This window comes from Littorina saxatilis, unplaced genomic scaffold (assembly GCF_037325665.1).
Source record: "Littorina saxatilis isolate snail1 unplaced genomic scaffold, US_GU_Lsax_2.0 scaffold_764, whole genome shotgun sequence".
Classification (NCBI taxonomy): domain Eukaryota; kingdom Metazoa; phylum Mollusca; class Gastropoda; order Littorinimorpha; family Littorinidae; genus Littorina; species Littorina saxatilis.
In genome coordinates, this window is record NW_027126725.1 from 36,384 (window position 1) to 55,000 (window position 18,617).

General features: G+C 40.7%; 1 protein-coding gene across 1 annotated transcript in view; it reads right to left on the bottom strand.

Moving 5' to 3' along the window:
* LOC138955227 (diacylglycerol kinase epsilon-like) overlaps positions 1–18,617 on the bottom strand; it is a 42,923-nt gene that overhangs the window by 23,335 nt on the left and 971 nt on the right. Inside the window, exons 2-3 of the mRNA XM_070326878.1 lie at positions 13,404–13,678; positions 2,144–2,347 (exon numbers count right to left, since the gene is read on the bottom strand). Of these exons, the coding sequence (XP_070182979.1) occupies positions 2,144–2,347; positions 13,404–13,678 (479 nt within the window). The remainder of the gene's footprint in view (positions 1–2,143; positions 2,348–13,403; positions 13,679–18,617) is intronic.

Here is an 18,617-nt window from a genome sequence, read left to right on the forward strand (position 1 = left end):
ATAATTAGTTTGGCTTATAATGATGTTTAAATATGAACTTTTGAAAAATCAGTCCGGCGCATCTTCCGGTGCCTGTGGATCAAACACAGGTGGGTGTTTTGCTTAATCCAAGAAAGGATTATAATCACTATCATCTACCTGTTTCCAACGAATCGTCCGAAAGAAGATCTCCCCCTTCCCCTGTCAGTATCCATAATCATTTGCACCGCCTGTAGCATCAGTCCGGCTTTGTTTTTCCCTACTAGGGCCCGGTCGACTGTCACCGTCAGCCATTTTGACGAGTCGAGATTTCTCTCCCCTACCCTGCCGCCAAGGCTGAAAATAGCCTTCAGACGCAAAACCGCGTCACCATTTATGTTTATTCACGAGAATGAGGTATCCTACCAAGCCATTAGCTGCTATTTGTGTGTCAGCAGTGACGTAGCATTTCTGGAAAATCCCGGAACGGAGAAGACGGGTTAACCCGTCCTAAGGCGCTGCGGCTGCACAAGCGCATGACGGGTATACCCGTCCTAAGGCAGTCAAGTGGTTAAGTGATGTGTCGGAAAGTTGACAATACCTGAAAACAACGATGAACAAACATAGCTTAAAGTGATGTGTCGGAAAGTTGACAATACCTGAAAATAACGATGAACAAACATAGCTTAAAGTGATGTGTCGGAAAGTTGACAATACCTGAAAACAACGATGAACAAACATAGCTTAAGTGATGTGTCGGAAAGTTGACAATACCTGAAAACAACGATGAACAAACATAGCTTACAGTGATGTGTCGGAAAGTTGACAATACCTGAAAACAACGATGTACAAACATAGCTTAAGTGATGTGTCGGAAAGTTGACAATACCTGAAAACAACGATGGACAAACATAGCTTAAAGTGATGTGTCGGAAAGTTGACAATACCTGAAAACAACGATGGACAAAGTCATAGCTTAAGTGATGTGTCGGAAAGTTGACAATACCTGAAAACAACGATGGACAAAGTCATAGCTTAAGTGATGTGTCGGAAAGTTGACAATACCTGAAAACAACGATGGACAAACATAGCTTAAAGTGATGTGTCGGAAAGTTGACAATACCTGAAAACAATGATGAACAAACATAGCTTAAAGTGATGTGTCGGAAAGTTGACAATACCTGAAAACAACGATGAACAAACATAGCTTAAAGTGATGTGTCGGAAAGTTGACAATACCTGAAAACAACGATGTACACACATAGCTTAAGTGATGTGTCGGAAAGTTGACAATACCTGAAAACAACGATGAAAAAACATAGCTTAAAGTGATGTGTCGGAAAGTTGACAATACCTGGGAACAACGATGGACAAACATAGCTTAAAGTGATGTGTCGGAAAGTTGACAATACCTGAAAACAACGATGGACAAACATAGCTTAAAGTGATGTGTCGGAAAGTTGACAATACCTGAAAACAACGATGAACAAACAAAGCAGTGAGTGAAAATGTGGACTGTGTAGATGATGTGTAGCTGGTTCCCGAAAGAGATTTAAACACCGAATTTGCACACGACACTAAAAGTGACAGCTGAGTCATAGCCAAGCATAGAAAATTCCTTGACATTTATGCAGGTGAGACCATTAATATCAATAACTCCTTGCTTGTTTGTTTGCTTGATGGGAGTTGGGAGATGCTGACATTTTCACTGGGCTTCCTGGGTCGTGGATGACCCAGAGCATCACAAAAGTGTCTGTATCTCTGAAACTATTGGGAGTTTTTGATTGAGACTTCATGTAGTCCTCAAACACCATAGGGCCCTCCCATTGACCACTTTGTGAAGGATTATCTGTAAACAAACAAATAAACACTGACGTTATTTGAACTGGGCAGTCCAGAGGATGTGGGTAGTGGGAGGCTCATATGGAATTAAAGAAGAAATTCACAATGTGTATCCCTATTCGGATGGCGTGAGTCATGGGGTGGTAAAAATTAAGTTTATCCCTATTCGGATGACATGGCCCATACTTTTTTTGTTGAACCCTTCTTTAAAAGTATGGGTTGTACACGACCCACATCATTCAAACTATGTAGTCCAATGCGTCATCTTGTGAAGGTTAACTTACAATACAAAATTAAATTAAAGCCGCCCTGCATCAAACGTCAACTTTGACAGAGCACTCACTTTCCCAGGTCACAGACGTCGAGCTTGGCTGCACAGTCATCATGTGCCGCACGGCGACACCAGCAGCAGTACAGATCTGTCAACTCCGGTCGACTCTCACACTCCAGTTTGCACACGGCACAGCGACTGCACAGGGGCAGGTTACCCCGCACCCAGTGATGCTTAAGTTGCTCCTCTTTGGTGGATGAAGGTTTGCATGGAATCCTGCGTCAACAGATCAAAGAAAGTTAGAGAAAGAAGCCATGCTAACTGAAATGTAAACTGTCAGTGAGTTAAAGTTCATGTTGTAGTTCTAATACTTTGAAGAACTCCACAAATCTGAGAAAATTAGGTCTTTAAATAGAGGGAGTCTTTAAATGGGGGTAAAATTACAAAGGTTATGAAGAGATAATCTTCAGAGAACAGGGTCTTGAAGGGGTGGGGATGTAGCTCAGTCGGTAGCGCGCTGGATTTGTATCCAGTTGGCCGCTGTCAGCGTGAGTTCGTCCCCACGTTCGGCGAGAGATTTATTTCTCAGTCAACTTTGTGTGCAGACTCTCCTCGGTGTCCGAACACCCCCGTGTGTACACGCAAGCACAAGACCAAGTGCGCACGAAAAAGATCCTGTAATCCATGTCAGAGTTCGGTGGGTTATAGAAACACGAAAATACCCAGCATGCTTCCTCCGAAAACGGCGTATGGCTGCCTAAATGGCGGGGAAAAAAACGGTCATACACGTAAAATTCCACTCGTGCAAAAAACACGAGTGTACGTGGGAGTTTCAGCCCACGAACACAGAAGAAGAAGGGTCTTGAAAGGGAGGGAGTCTTAAATTGTGGGGTTAAATTGTACCCTAAAAAAAATAAATTGAATCAGTCCTTTTCTTTCATACACTGAGAGTAAGAGTAAGACACAATATGCTTGGACTCTACAAGTGTGCTCCTTGTTCAAGTACTGAGCCATGCTAGGCAGTTATTCTTTACATAATCTTACTTGAGAACAGCTAAAAGCTCATTTTGGAAGAGAGCTGCCACGGTTCTGTATCACCTCTCACCAAAAGGCTTGACAAAAGTACCAAGTACAGTAGTACCTGCCATATCCGGTCACCCATTAGTCATTGCAAAGGTGACCGCAAATATCAGGTGGCCGTTCATTACAGGCCCCCTCCTCCTCCAAAAAACCCCCCAAAACACGATCAAGTTTTCATGAAGAAAAGAAAGCGATCATCCACGAGCCGCCGATTCATTGTCTCTGTTAGTTTTGCTTTCGTTTATACATCTTAATTATTTGCGTGTTTAACTCGATCGTCCTGGCTATTGTTTCGTATGTTTCTATGTGTGTTGTTTGGATTATTATATGTATTTGAGTGTCAGATAAACAAGTGTTTCAAACTCACATCAGCTGTGATCGATCCGGAAGTGACTGCCGTAAATGTACATGTATGCGCATGTCTGTATTTACAGTTTGCGCATGCGTAAGTATTCATGTCGTCTGCTCGTGCTGTGCCGTCTGTGCACACAACACACACACACACACACACACACACCACAGGCGCTCGCCCGCGAAAGTGACAAGTGGCCGTTAAGTGGCCGCTCCTGTCGAGTAAGAGGGGCACCTTAGGGCAAAAATCAGTGACCGTTGACCGCGTCAGACAGGTTAACGGCCATTAAGAGTCAATTATAGAAGGAAAACTCATTAGTCATGGGAAAGCTGGCCGCTCCGGGTAGGTTCACGCCCACGAAAGGGCCGGAAATGGAAGGGACTACTGTAGTAATGTCACGAACATCTTCACTGTCTCAGTGTTTATACGCTTGTCATACATTGTTATTTTGCCTCCATAATATTACACGCTGTTCATGGCGTAAAACATCATTGCGATCACAATCATAGTAATTCAAACTTAGCAGGGTGTTGGAAGAGATATGGGCAACTCCCAAAAGGTGCCCAAGAGGACACAGAATTTTCATTTTGGGTTTCCTAATAATTATGTTCTTTGTATTTTTATCATGTTAAATGATTGAACTGTTCAATTTTTCATTTAAAAGACTGCAAGTTGTCGACATAATGAGAAATTGGTGTTTGATGTGTTGCTTGTTTTTCGTGACGAACAACATTTTCAGTGCTAGAATTTAGTTCATTTAAATTAAAAACCAAGATTAAAAAACATTTTTTATATATAAGCATTTGATGGACTCTTTTCATTCATAGCCAAATAAAGTGCTCACAGATCATGTTCCTTGAAAATTGTCATCATGTATGTGTCACGTCACTAGAAACAGTTTTTCACTTATGCAACAATGCATTCCACAAAAAATAACAATTTCTTCCTGATCAAACTTTTTAATATCCCACTTTGTTCAAATTAACATTATTTGTCTGCAAAAGATACAAAGGCTTGAGTGAACTTTGATATCAAAATTGGCTAAACCTCTGTTTTTTGTGTGATTTCTTATTCTTTTTCTTCTGCGTTCGTGGGCTGAAACTCCCACGTACACTTGTGTTTTTTGCACGAGTGGAATTTTACGTGTATGACCGTTTTTTACCCCGCCATTTAGGCAGCCATACGCCGTTTTCGGAGGAAGCACGCTGGGTATTTTTGTGTTTCTATAACCCACCGAACTCTGACATAGATTACAGGATCTTTTTCGTGCGCACTTGGTCTTGTGCTTGCGTGTACACACGGGGGTGTTCGGACACCGAGGAGAGTCTGCACACAAAGTTGACTCTAAGAAATAAATCTCTCGCCGAACGTGGGGACGAACTCACGCTGACAGCGGCCAACTGGATACAAATCCAGCGCGTGTGTGTGTGTGTGTGTGTGTGTGTGTGTATGTGTGCGTGTGTGTATGTGTGTGTATGTGTGTGTTAGTGCGTGCGTGCGTGCGTGCGTGCGTGCGTGCGTGTGTGTGTGTGTGTGTGTGTGTTCGCGATGCACGGCCAAAGTTCTCGATGAATCTGTTTCAAATTTGGTGGGCATATTCAGGTAGACCCCGGACACAACCTGGTCGATGAGAATTTTCAACACGTGCTCTCAGCGCGCAGCGCTGAACCGATTTTGGTTTTTCTCTTCATCTTCCCAGATCCATTCCCAGTAACTCTTTCTTATCTTCTCCAGTGTTTTGCGTTTATCTCCCTTCCTTCGTGTGGCGTCAATCCATATTCTCATTACTATTTTTAGAAGGTCACTGTCCACAACGCTTTCATCCCGGCGAAGCCGGATATTCCCGTTACTATTTTTAGAAGGTCACTGTCCACAACGCTTTCATCCCGGCGAAGCCGGGTACTCCTCTACTTCTTCTACATATATGGGTCATTCTCAGAAATGGTGGTCCAAAGTGTTACATACAAAGTAAAAAATAAAGTGTCAAGAAATACAAAATAATTGTTTTTACTATGAAGTCTATTGTTTGCTATACATAATAATGCAAAAAATTAGACAAAAAGAGTAATTGGTTGCTGAATAAGAGACGTTTTAAAGTGTTGTATTTACGTGATGAATGTTGTAACATGGAAACCAAATTCCAACTTTAAACCACCTAAGCCTTCAATCCTTTGTGCATTTTTTATCAGTTCTGCAGTATTTTTGTGTTCTACCCAACACATTCTAGTTATGAAAGGTAAGGACTTCAACTAATATTGGTAAAAAAAAATGACATTTGGAACAAAACTAAGGTGAATGTCGCAACACAGAAACGAAATGCTTGAACCACTTTCGGTTCCTGTGCGACAGACATGAATCTGCACTGTTTGGCCTTTCCTGCCGGCAAAACCCGTCTGACCCAAAATAACTACACAAAACACAATTCGTCAGAGTTTGCTGTATTTGTTGAAAGTTCCTGTTGCATTCAGATTACCCATTTTAAGTACTTGATGAATGTCGAACATCGACTGGGTGGCCGAGTGGTAACGCACTTGCGCTCGGAAGCGAGAGGTTGCGTGTTCAGGCCTGGGTCAGGCCGCAATTTTCTCCCCCCTTTCCTAACCTAGGTGGTGGGTTCAAGTGCTAGTCTTTCGGATGAGATGAAAAACCGAGGTCCCTTCGTGTACACTACATTGGGGTGTGCACGTTAAAGATCCCACGATTGACAAAAGGGTCTTTCCTGGCAAAATTGTATAGGCATAGATAAAAATGTCCATCAAATAACTGTGTGACTTGGAATAAAGTGTAAAAAAAATTCCATCTCACACGGCATTAAGTCTCAGGGCTTGGAAACATGAATACACGCATGCAGGAAAAAAATTTTAAAAATGGGTAGCGCCGTATACTGTATGGCAGCTCGCTTTCCCCAGGGAGAAAGCAGCCCGAATTTCTGTGAGGTTACCCTCATGGACTATATATAAATCTTATCAGAGGATACGAAAACTTCTTGGCTGCTTTGTTCCGCTAAACTTGGCGCTTTGAGAGACTGTTTGCACTCGATATCCTTCCGACACTACATTGTCGCCATCCGCGGTGTGTAAGTTTGTGACAAAGCTTTGCAGGCTCGACAAATAAGTAACAAGAAGGGCAAAGCCCATACGACTCACATGCTTGACCTTTACATGACCTTGACCTTCAGCTAAACCTAGCAATGACATCATACACTAAGAACTGCTTTACACATTTTTCCTACCAAAATACATGTGACCTTGACCCAAGGTCAAGGTCATCCAAGGTCATGCAACACAAAGCTGTTAATTCAAGACATAGGAAGTACAATGGTGCATATTTCGGGGATATAGCTCAGTTGGTAGCGCGCTGGATTTGTATTCAGTTGGCCGCTGTCAGCGTGAGTTCGATCCCAGGTTTGGCGGAAATTTATTTCAGAGTCAACTTTGTGTGCAGACTCTCTTCGGTGTCCGAACCCTCCCCCCGTGTACACTACATTTGGTGTGCACGTTAAAGATCCCACGATAGACAAAAGGGTCTTTCCTGGCAAAATTGCTTAGACACAGTTAATAATTGTCTACCTATACCCGTGTGACTTGGAATAATAGGCCGTGAAAGGTAAATATGCGCCGAAATGGCTGCAATCTACTGGCCGTATAAAATTTCATCTCACACGGCATCACTGCAGAGCGCCTAGAACTGTACCCACGGAATATGCGCGATATAAGCCTCATTGATTGATTGATTGATCTTTCTACCATGAGATATGGTCACTTTTAGTGGTTCACTACCTTATTTTGGTCACATTTCATAAGGGTCAAAGTGACCTTGACCTTGATCATATGTGACCAAATGTGTCTCATGATGAAAGCATAACATGTGCCCCACATAATTTTTAAGTTTGAAACAGTTATCTTCCATAGTTCAGGGTCAAGGTCACTTCAAAATATGTATACAATCCAACTTTAAAGAGCTCCTGTGACCTTGACCTTGAAGCAAGGTAAACCAAACTGGTATCAAAAGATGGGGCTTACTTTGCCCTATATATCATATATAGGTGAGGTATTAAATCTCAAAAACTTCAGAGAAAATGGGAAAATTGGGAAAAATAGCTGTTTTTTAGACAACATTTATGGCCCCTGCGACCTTGACCTTGAAGCAAGGTCAAGATGTTATGTATGTTTTTTTGGGCCTTGTCATCATACACCATCTTGCCAAATTTGGTACTGATAGACTGAATAGTGTCCAAGAAATATCCAACGTTAAAGTTTTCCGGACGGACGGACGGACGCCGGGACGGACGGACGGACGACTCGGGTGAGTACATAGACTCACTTTTGCTTCGCATGTGAGTCAAAAACCATCTTCAGTCATAACGTAGGTCAGGAAACGGCGCCATGAGTTTCAGCAAATGATATGATTCTGGTGTTTTCTGTGAATATTTGGCTGTGATTCCTAAAAGGACTATTTTCTTGTTCAAACTTCCTGTGCGCCAAAGAGCTAAAAATAGCCGTGATGTGGCAAAGTCATGGAGCACATTGCTGTCCGATGTTCGCGCGTCCAGTCTGGATACGATACGACATTCATAATTTTTTGTTCGAAGCCCGTAACTTCAAATTCAGCGTGAGTTTTTGCAAAGATGTGTTGCTACGTCCAAGACTGAACTCCTGACTGTCGATTGCAGTAATTTGTTGGTGTTTGCATGTTTGCATTTAGCCATGAGACTGAACATATTGTTGATCACGAAAGTCGTGTAACGCTTCGGCGATCCGGAAACGGCCGAACTTCGCAATTGAAAAGCACACAAAAACAATACCAACGTATAGAAACCTTTTTTTTTATTGACATACAACAATGCTTTAATGTCTCAGGAATAGATTCAGATGAAAAAAGTTGTGGTAGAAATAATTTTAATTTACTTTTTCATGATTTCAAATGTGTCACCCCTACTCACTCTCACTGGACCACCATTTCTGAGAATGACCCATATATATATATATGTTAATGTTTCTTGTGACATTAGCGCCACGTGTTGTCACTTGTAACGAGAAACATCTGAAAATATCCAGAGATGTTATTACCGTACTTTTCGGACTATAAGGTGCTGCCGTGTAAAGGGCGCACCCCCTACTTTTAACCCCTTCACTGCCACAGTATAACAGCATTTTGGTATTGCTGTGTGCCAGGGCAAAATTTTGCTTTCTTTGGTAGGTTCACTAATCTGTTCACTGCTCGATCATTTATTGAGATATCTCTTGGATCTTTGGCATGTGTTTTGCTTATACCCTTGGCTATTATAGGATGACATGATCATTGGACTTTGTTTGTGATTGTTATAGTAAAATTGATATAATGACCATTTTTGTCAAAAATTACAGTTTCCGGACTTACACACACATACATTGCAGCACGTAAAACCATGCACACAAAACACTGCTAAAACTGGTGTCAAACATCAGGTACTCACATTACAGCCCATAAAAGTATTCTTCTGTGTGGTAATCCATAAATCACTTCTTGTAGAGCTTCCAGAACACTGTATCGCTTGAAAACAGGTCTACAAGTTGAGGTCCGACTTTCGGCCGCCATTGTGAATGCTTATATAGATCGGTTCTACATTTCTAACACAGTTTTCAACACGTGGTTGTAACTTATCCGAACGGTCTATGGGAAAGAACTGTGTTTAGAACCCCTACAAGTACTTGGACAGTGGTTACCTCTCATTTAGTTTTCAGGAATGTCCTGAAATGTTGTTGACACAAATCCCACGTATGAGATACGGTTATGGGCGTACGACAAACCGAAAATGACCACGTATTACATACGGGGTGGGCAGTGAAGGGGTTAAAAATAAAACTGAAAAAATCCTAGAATAAGCCGATGCCATGGATAAGGCGATGGTGTCGTGCATAATGCGACGGCATGAAAGAAAGAAAAAAAAAATGAGGAAAAACATTGTACGTAGGAAAAAAACACAAAAAACAACATCAATGATCAAACATGGCGACCGCTCAAAATCGGCACGAAACACTGTTTCAAACAGAAAGTCAGGGAAGAAGATCAGCGGTACCTCAATCGTCATTCGTTGTCGTCGTCGTCGTCACTCTCACTTCCAGAAAATCCAGAGAAATCTGAACCCTCAGAGTCAAGAAGACCGACTGTCGACTGTCGTGTTTCAACGCAACTATTGTTCAGGTAATTTTTTCGGCGATCAACATTGCTTGAATTATGTTCACTTAAATGGTTGTCAGTTGCTCATTGATTTCAAGTTCACAGTGCTCGTGAAACCTATTTTATCCGAGAATAAGGCGACGTCGTGTATAAGGTGACCCCACGATTTTAAGTGAAAAACAAGTCGCGCAAGGCGAAAATACAACATTTAGTCAAGCTGTCGAACTCACACAATGAAACTGAACGCACTGCAATTTTTCAGCAAGACCGTATACTCGTAGCATCATCAGTCCACCGCTCGTGGCAAAGGCAGTGAAATTGACAAGAAGAGCGGGGTAGTAGTTGCGCTGAGAAGGATCATTTCTTTAAATTCTTAGCACGCTTTTCTGTACCTCTCTTTGTTTTAACTTTCTGAGCGTGTTTTTAATCCAAACATATCATATCTATATGTTTTTTGGAATCAGGAACCGACAAGGATTAAGATGAAAGTGTTTTTAAATTGATTTCGAAAATTTAATTTTGATCATAATTTTTATATTTTTAATTTTCAGAGCTTGTTTTTAATCCATATATAACATATTTATATGTTTTTGGAATCAGGAAATGATGAAGAATAAGATGAACGTAAATTTGGATAATTTTAGAATTTTTTTTATTTTTTTTTACAATTTTCAGATTTCTAATGACCAAAGTTATCAATTAATTTTTAAGCCACCAAGCTGAAATGCAATACCAAAGTCCGGCCTTTGTCGAAGATTGCTTGGCCAAAATTTCAATCAATTTGATTAAAAAATGAGGGTGTGACAGTGCCGCCTCAACTTTTACAAAAAGCCGGATATGACGTCATCAAAGACATTTATCAAAAAAATGAAAAAACCATCCGGGGATATTATTCCCAGGAACTCTCATGTAAAATTTCATAAAGATCGGTCCAGTAGTTTAGTCTGAATCGCTCTACACACACACACGCACAGACAGACAGACACACACACACACCAACATACACCACCACCCTCGTCTCGATTCCCCTTCTAGTTCTATGTCAAAACATTTAGTCAAAACTTGACTAAATGTAAAAAAGAAAAATGTATAGCCTTATAGTACGAAAAGTACGGTACACGCAGTCGTGCGCTTTTGTTTTGTTTAACTTCTTGATCAGAAACACGTTAGAACAAAAACAGCAGTAAATTATATAAAGTAATGGATTTGAGACAGTGACAAGAGGTCAGGTGTCATGTCTACTGTCCCGAATGACACACGATTTCACCATTGCCAAAAGAATAAACAAATAAGAAATAGGTTGAAAATGAATGTGAAAACCAACTTTAATTGTTGATCAGTATTTTCTATACAACTAACTAATAATCTACGCACACATAGCTGTTTGGCAAATGTATGTTGCATGGGACACACTGACATGCAAGTGGAATTTTTTTTTTCCTCTAGAGAAACTACATAACTATCAAGTTACACTTTTTTTGCTCTTCCATTCCAGTTGACAATGTTAACGCATGTTATAAGAAAAAATAGAACAAAAACAGATTAGATAGAATGAAAAATGTACTGGTGATGTCATTTGGGACATACTGACAGGAAAACGTCACCTTTTGTCATTGTCTCATTTGCAAGGATGAGTTGTTTCCTGTGAGAGGTAATTTTGGTGTGACGCGATCACTACACTCAACTTGACGCCTGGCTGCCATTTCGTTCGTCTTCCCGTAAGTCCTTATTTCGGCACAGACTACCGTGCGTTTGATGTAAATGTCGTTCTCGCCGTTAAAAAACGAAAGTAATATATATTTAGTACCACCTGACCACTGATGAGACACAATAGTGTCGAAACACGTGTCTGGTCTAGGTACAAATACAATGGTCCTCCTCAGGACTAGATTACCTTGCGATACGTCCCCCACAAGGGACTTTGCTCTGTAAATCTCGGTCCCTTTTGAGGAGGGTCTGATGCTCCCAATAGGCTGTCTGTGAAGGGATACTTATTTCTCTCTCTATCTCTGCTAAGAGATTTTAACAAATCTCGGAAGAAAGTCTCTGCTGACTTTCAATTGTTTCTTTCACAATTTCTGATGTTTTCTATATATATATATATATATATATATATATATAGTAACAGCAGTGCTGTTTCTTGTGACATTTGTGACGTTAATTTTGCGACACACAAAAAATGCTTTTAATCATGAAATCATTGTGTCCATTGACTGCCATCCTACCCCCTGTTACGAGTAGTTTTGAAGCCTCATTCTGGGTTGCCTGATTTTGATTATTTTGGGCAAAGAAGATAAGGGTTAAGGGTCAGTGACTGATTGTCACGTGAACAATCACAAGAAATTGTTTATTTTCATAACTTTAACATATATTTTTCAAACAGAATGTTCCAGAACGTAGAAACAACTTTATTTAATATGTTTGTGTTACATTACTTAAAATAAAAAGAAAACTATTATTTTATTATCAAAAAAAGGTGAGGGAAAACAGCAAAACTTGGGAATAAATTTATGTTTGAAATTCAATAATAGAAATACATTAATATTTGCTACAAACCTTTGATATGATATTATAATTACATTCAAACATTTCAGATTACAATGAAAGCAGCTTTATTAATATTTTCTCATAAATAAACTATTTGTGGACATTTTAAAAGTGTCATCCGACAGGGGGCACCTTTTGGGAGTTACCCATTTACATGGGTGGGGCTGAATAATGTCATGAATCCTGAAAAATTGTAAGGGGGGGGGGGGGGGGGAGTCTGGGGGCCCCCAGGCGCTGAAGGATTTGTATAATTGACAACCAAAGCAACGTCACCACAGACATTACGAATCCAGATTTCCACCCATGCATATATATTAATTCTTAGCAGACTGAAGTTTAAACTTGTTACTGAGTGACATAATTTATTGGGCTCATGAGTCATGTTCTGAGTTATCTTCAGACCCATCAGGAAACAGTTCAAGTTGAATCTGAGTGCAGATGCTGATCCACAATGAATGCAATGGGAACAAACAAGTTGTTATGTACATACAGTGGAAGACCTTCAAAAATCTGAGAAAATTCTGTCTTAAAAAGGAGGGAGTCTTAAAATGGGGGTAAATTTAGTTATTTACAGAGGTTATGAACAGAAAATGTGAGAAAACAGGGTCTTCTTCTTCTTCTTCTGCGTTCGTGGGCTGAAACTCCCACATACACTCGTGTTTTTTGCACGAGTGGAATTTTACGTGTATGACCGTTTTTTACCCCGCCATTTAGGCAGCCATATGCCTTTTTCGGGGGAAGCATGCTGGGTATTTTCGTGTTTCTATAAGTAACCCACCGAGCTCTGACATGGATTACAGGATCTTTTTCGTGCGCACTTGGTCTTGTGCTTGCGTGTACACACAGGGGTGTTCGGACACCGAGGAGAGTCTGCACACAAAGTTGACTCTGAGAAATAATTCTCTCGCCGAACGTGAGGACGAACTCACGCTGACAGCGGCCAACTGGATACAAATCCAGCGCACTACCGACTGAGCTACATCCCCGCCCTAAAACAGGGTCTTAAAAGGGAGGAAGTCTTAAAATGGGGGTAAATTTACAGAGGTTAATAACAGAAAATGTGAGAAAATTTGGTCTTAAAAAATAAAAGGGAGGAGTCTTAAAATAGGGGTAAATTTACAGAGGTTATTAACAGAAAATGTGAGAAAACGGGGTCTTAAAACGGAGGGTCTTGAAAGGGGGGTTTCACTGTACCTGTTGTTGGCTTCCTTCATCAGATGGTCATCCACACATATTCCACACGAGTCGCATTGGGCGCCATGGATGATGTGATCGTGTCCCACATTGCAGTAGGTCGGGGTGGCGAACATGTCCACCATGTAGAAGCGATGACCCTTGTGGAAATTGTAGACCGGCACCTCATAGTGACGCATGCGGTACTTGCGATAGATCCTCGTGACCAGAACCAGGACTGCTAATATCGTCAGCATGCTCACCAGCACATAGGACACTGATTCCATCTCAGGCATCTGGTGAAAAATAAAACAATCAGGAGAGAAGAATGGAACCTGCATAATTTAATTAACAATGTTGTCTGAAAACAGAAAATGTTATGTAGAATTAAGTTTATGTTGTGCTCTTTTAGTCTCTATAAGTGTTGTTTTAACTAGATCCCATGGCTGTCAGTGATCGCGCTAGATATCTTTCAAACCGGAATGATTGATATCATGAGCTTACCACAATGCTCTCACGAAAATCCACCGAACTCCGACATGGATTACAGGATCTTTTCCGTGCACACTTGGTCTTGTGCTGGTGTGTACACACGAAGGGGGTTAAGTCACTAGCGGGTCTGCACATAAGTTGACCTGGCCGAGCACCCATTTTTTTTATCGGTATTGGCAAATCTCAATCGGTAAAATACCGGAAATTACCGGTAAATGCAACCCCTGGGCTGTGCATGTTTTAGCACTGATCTTTCTTTCTTTATTTGGTGTTAAACATCGTTTTCAACCGTTCAAGGTTATATCGCGACGGGTTTAGCACTGATTAAACCAATGTAATTTGTATAAAATAAATCAATGGAAACAAATCTGATTTCGGAACACTAAAGATATATATATACAATGTATATGTCAACGAAAGTGAGGCCTGTCACTTGAGTGTTGACTTTACAATTCATGCCTACCAACCCATGGATGCTCAAAATAAAAAAAATAAAAAAATAAAAATCCAAGGGCACCCGCGACTGCCAGATCTTTTGATACATGTGTATGTATACATAATACATCCATAAACACTGTCCAGGCTCTTTTTGTAAGCACACCTGGCGAGTCTCTTTCATCTGTATATATATGGCTTCAGCATTGCATGCCTGTGTCTCTTCTTCTTCTTCTTTGTTCATGGGCTGAGACTCCCATGTTCACTCATGTTTTTTGCACGAGTGGATTTTTACGTGCATGACCGTTTTTACCCCGCCTTTCGGGCAGCATACGCCGATTTCGGGGGAGGCATGCTGGGTATTTTTAATGTTTCCATAACCCACTGAACTCTGACAAGGATTACAGGATCTTTTCTGTGCGCACTTGGTCTTGTGCTTGTGTGTACACACGAAGGGGGTTAGTCACAAGCAGGTCTGCACATAAGTTGACCTGGGAGATAGGAAAAATGTCCACCAGGCGGCAGCGACCGGGATTCAAACTCACGACCTCCCGATTAGGAGGCCGACATCTTACCACCACGCCACTGCGCCCGTCTATGCCTTTGTCTGTCAGGCCTCCATTTGACTGAAAAATTGCCCCTCAAGAATGCAAATAGCACACCTAGATAGCTATGAAAACATCTAAATATTATTATAGCCCACTGGTTATTAACCTTACACTTACAGTCATTTAACTTTTGAGTTGCATCTCTATAGATAATCAGAAACACTCATCCAGTACATTATATAACGCCTTCCTTCAAACTTAACACACAAAATGCATAGTAAACTGTGCACGTCGGTGATACTGGTTAACAGTTACAAAATCAGTGACTAACTTTGCTGGTCTATAAACTTTCTCTCACAAAGCCTTGGACTCAGTTGATGGTTTCATGTGATGTATGACAACTTTGTCTGATTGAAATAAAACATGTTTGCAAAAAAAGTTGTGTTTGTAAATTTTTTTAATTGTTTATCGAAGCATGGCCTCAAAATGGCGCTTGAAAGTGGAACATGAACAAAGCTTCTCACTTCTATGCACTGGTGTTTTTGTTAGAAACACCAAAGATCATGATTTTAGGTTAGGACACATTTTTCCAATAAAAACACAGAAAATAATATAAAACTTAGTTATTTCAGATTCAGATAGAATTGAAAAAACCCTTGTCGTATTTAGTTACTTTCGTTTCCATAAACGCATTAGGGAGAATGAATTGTCTAAAAATACTAACGCGCACACTTTACAGCAACAACATTATTTTGTATGCTGGATTTCAACTTACTTAATTAATTGAGCAATAGATCTTTCAAAAATATCAATGATCGGCGATAAACACAGACGATTTTCCGATCTCACTTGGTTTTGTTTCCTTCTGTAAATGTAATGTATGCAAAGCACACTAACTGACTTCACGCACAGTCGACCCCACCCAATTGTCAATGTGTTGTGATGAAATCAATGCTCGAGAACCTTCCATTTTTGTCTTTGGATTATCTGATTGAAAACAGGTATTTTGTATGTGGACAAGCCTGTTTAAGTTTGATTATTGACACTTTTTGTCAAAGTGCTCATGTCCCTTAACTATTAACTGTTACCCAGTATCATGGACGTGCACAACTGTATTAGTCCTCCTAACAATCATATCTTGCCATCACTAACACAACTGTGACATTTGAATAAACGTGTCTTCTTCTTCTTCGCGTTTATGAGGAAATCCCTTTACAGCGGGGCAACGATCCTCATTTTGGTTGGTGCGCCTAATAGTTTCCCTAGAGTAAAAGATTAAGTGGATAGTGTACCTGGGTCATTCTCAGAAATGGTGGTCCAGTGAGAGTGAGTAGGGGTGACACATTTGAAATCATGAAAAAGTAAATTAAAATTATTTCTACCACGACTTTTTTCATCTGAATCTATTCCTGAGACATTAAAGCATTGTTGTATGTCAATAAAAATGGTTTCTATACGTTGGTGTTGTTTTTGTGTGCTTTTCAATTGCGAAGTTCGGCCGTTTCCGGATCGCCGAAGCGTTACACGACTTTCGTGATCAACAATATGTTCAGTCTCATGGCTAAATGCAAACATGCAAACACCAACAAATTACTGCAATCGACAGTCAGGAGTTCAGTCTTGGACGTAGCAACACATCTTTGCAAAAACTCACGCTGAATTTGAAGTTACGGGCTTCGAACAAAAAATTATGAATGTCGTAATGCATCGTATCCAAACTCGACGCGCGAACATCGGACAGCAATGTGCTCCATGACTTTGCCACATCACGGCTATTTTTAGCTCTTTGGCGCACAGGAAGTTCGAACAAGAAAATAGTCCTTTGAATCACAGTCAAATATTCACAGAAAACACCAGAATCATATCATTTGCTGAAACTCATGGCGTCGTTTCCCGACCTACGTTACGACTGAAGATAGTTTTGACTTAATTGTCGAGCCTGCAAAGATTTGTCACAAACTTACACACCGCGGATGGCGACAATGTAGTGTCGGAAGGATATCGAGTGCAAACAGTCTCTCAAAGCGCGAAGTTTAGCGGAACAAAGCAGCCAAGAAGTTTTCATATCCTCTGATTGTCGATGTTCGACATTCATCAAGTACTTAAAATGGGTAATCTGAACGCAACAGGAACTTTCAACAAATACAGCAAACTCTGACGAATTGTGTTTTGTGTAGTTATTTTGGGTCAGACGGGTTTTGCCGGCAGGAAAGGCCAAACAGTGCAGATTCATGTCTGTCGCACAGGAACCGAAAGTGGTTCAAGCATTTCGTTTCTGTGTTGCGACATTCACCTTAGTCAGTTCCAAATGTCATTTTTTGAGTCACTTGAGAAAATGTGACTCTATGTAATCGGTCAGTGTTAGTCTGTCCGGCCGGCCGTCCGTAGACACCACCTTAACGTTGGACTTTTCTCGGAAACTATCAAAGCGATCGGGCTCATATTTTGTTTAGTCGTGACCTCCAATGACCTCTACACTTTAACGATGGTTTCGTTGACCTTTGACCTTTTTCAAGGTCACAGGTCAGCGTCAAAGGAAAAATTAGACATTTTATATCTTTGACAAAGTTCATCGGATGTGATTGAAACTTTGTAGGATTATTCTTTACATCAAAGTATTTACATCTGTAGCCTTTTACGAACGTTATCAGAAAAACAAGGGAGATAACTAGCCTTTTCTGTTCGGCAACACACAACTTAACGTTGGGCTTTTCTCGGAAACTATAAAAGTGACCGGGCTCAAATTTTATGTGAACGTGACTCCCAGTGACCTCTACACTTTGACGTCTGCTTTGGTGACCTTTGACCTTTTTCAAGGTCACAGGTATGCTTCAGGTATGCATTGTGTTGTGAATAGCAATTTCTTCCTGTCCATCTGATGCCTCATATAATATTCAGAACTGCGAAAGTGACTCGATCGAGCGTTTGCTCTTCTTGTTTACCAATATTAGTTGAAGTCCTTACCTTTTATAACTAGAATGTGTTGGGTAGAACACAAAAATACTGCAGAACTGATAAAAAATGCACAAAGGATTGAAGGCTTAGGTGGTTTAAAGTTGGAATTTGGTTTCCATGTTACAACATTCATCACGTAAATACAACACTTTAAAACGTCTCTTATTCAGCAACCAATTACTCTTTTTGTCTAATTTTTGCATTATTATGTATAGCAAACAATAGACTTCATAGTAAAAACAATTATTTTGTATTTCTTGACACTTTATTTTTTACTTTGTATGTAACACTTTGGACCACCATTTCTGAGAATGACCCACCTACAAAAATCAAAACAGTGGTGGGTTGGTAGGCAAATTATTATTTTTCACTATTTGCCGTGGCACCCGATTTCAGGCTCTGGGCTGAGGGGCTAGCCTACCACCCAGCGCTACCTAGCGCAGCAACTGGGCCCCGACGAAATACAAACAGGACAAACAATATACAAGATACAAGATACAAGATATTTATTCACCAATTTTGCAAAAGGATTTCATCTTGGCACGGCACGGTAAAAATAAAATAAAAACCAACCAGACACATATGCAGACACACATCACCATGCATGCATACATACGTACATTACACTGTCATGCACACACAGACACAACTCACACACACACACACACACACACATATGGAGCAAGAGTGATAGATTCTACCTATATCACTACTAATTACTTACGGGTCACTAGGGATGGAGAGGGGGGATGGGTCTACAGAGGGAGGGGAAGGGAATCTAATGCGGAGGGGAGGGATCAAGAGG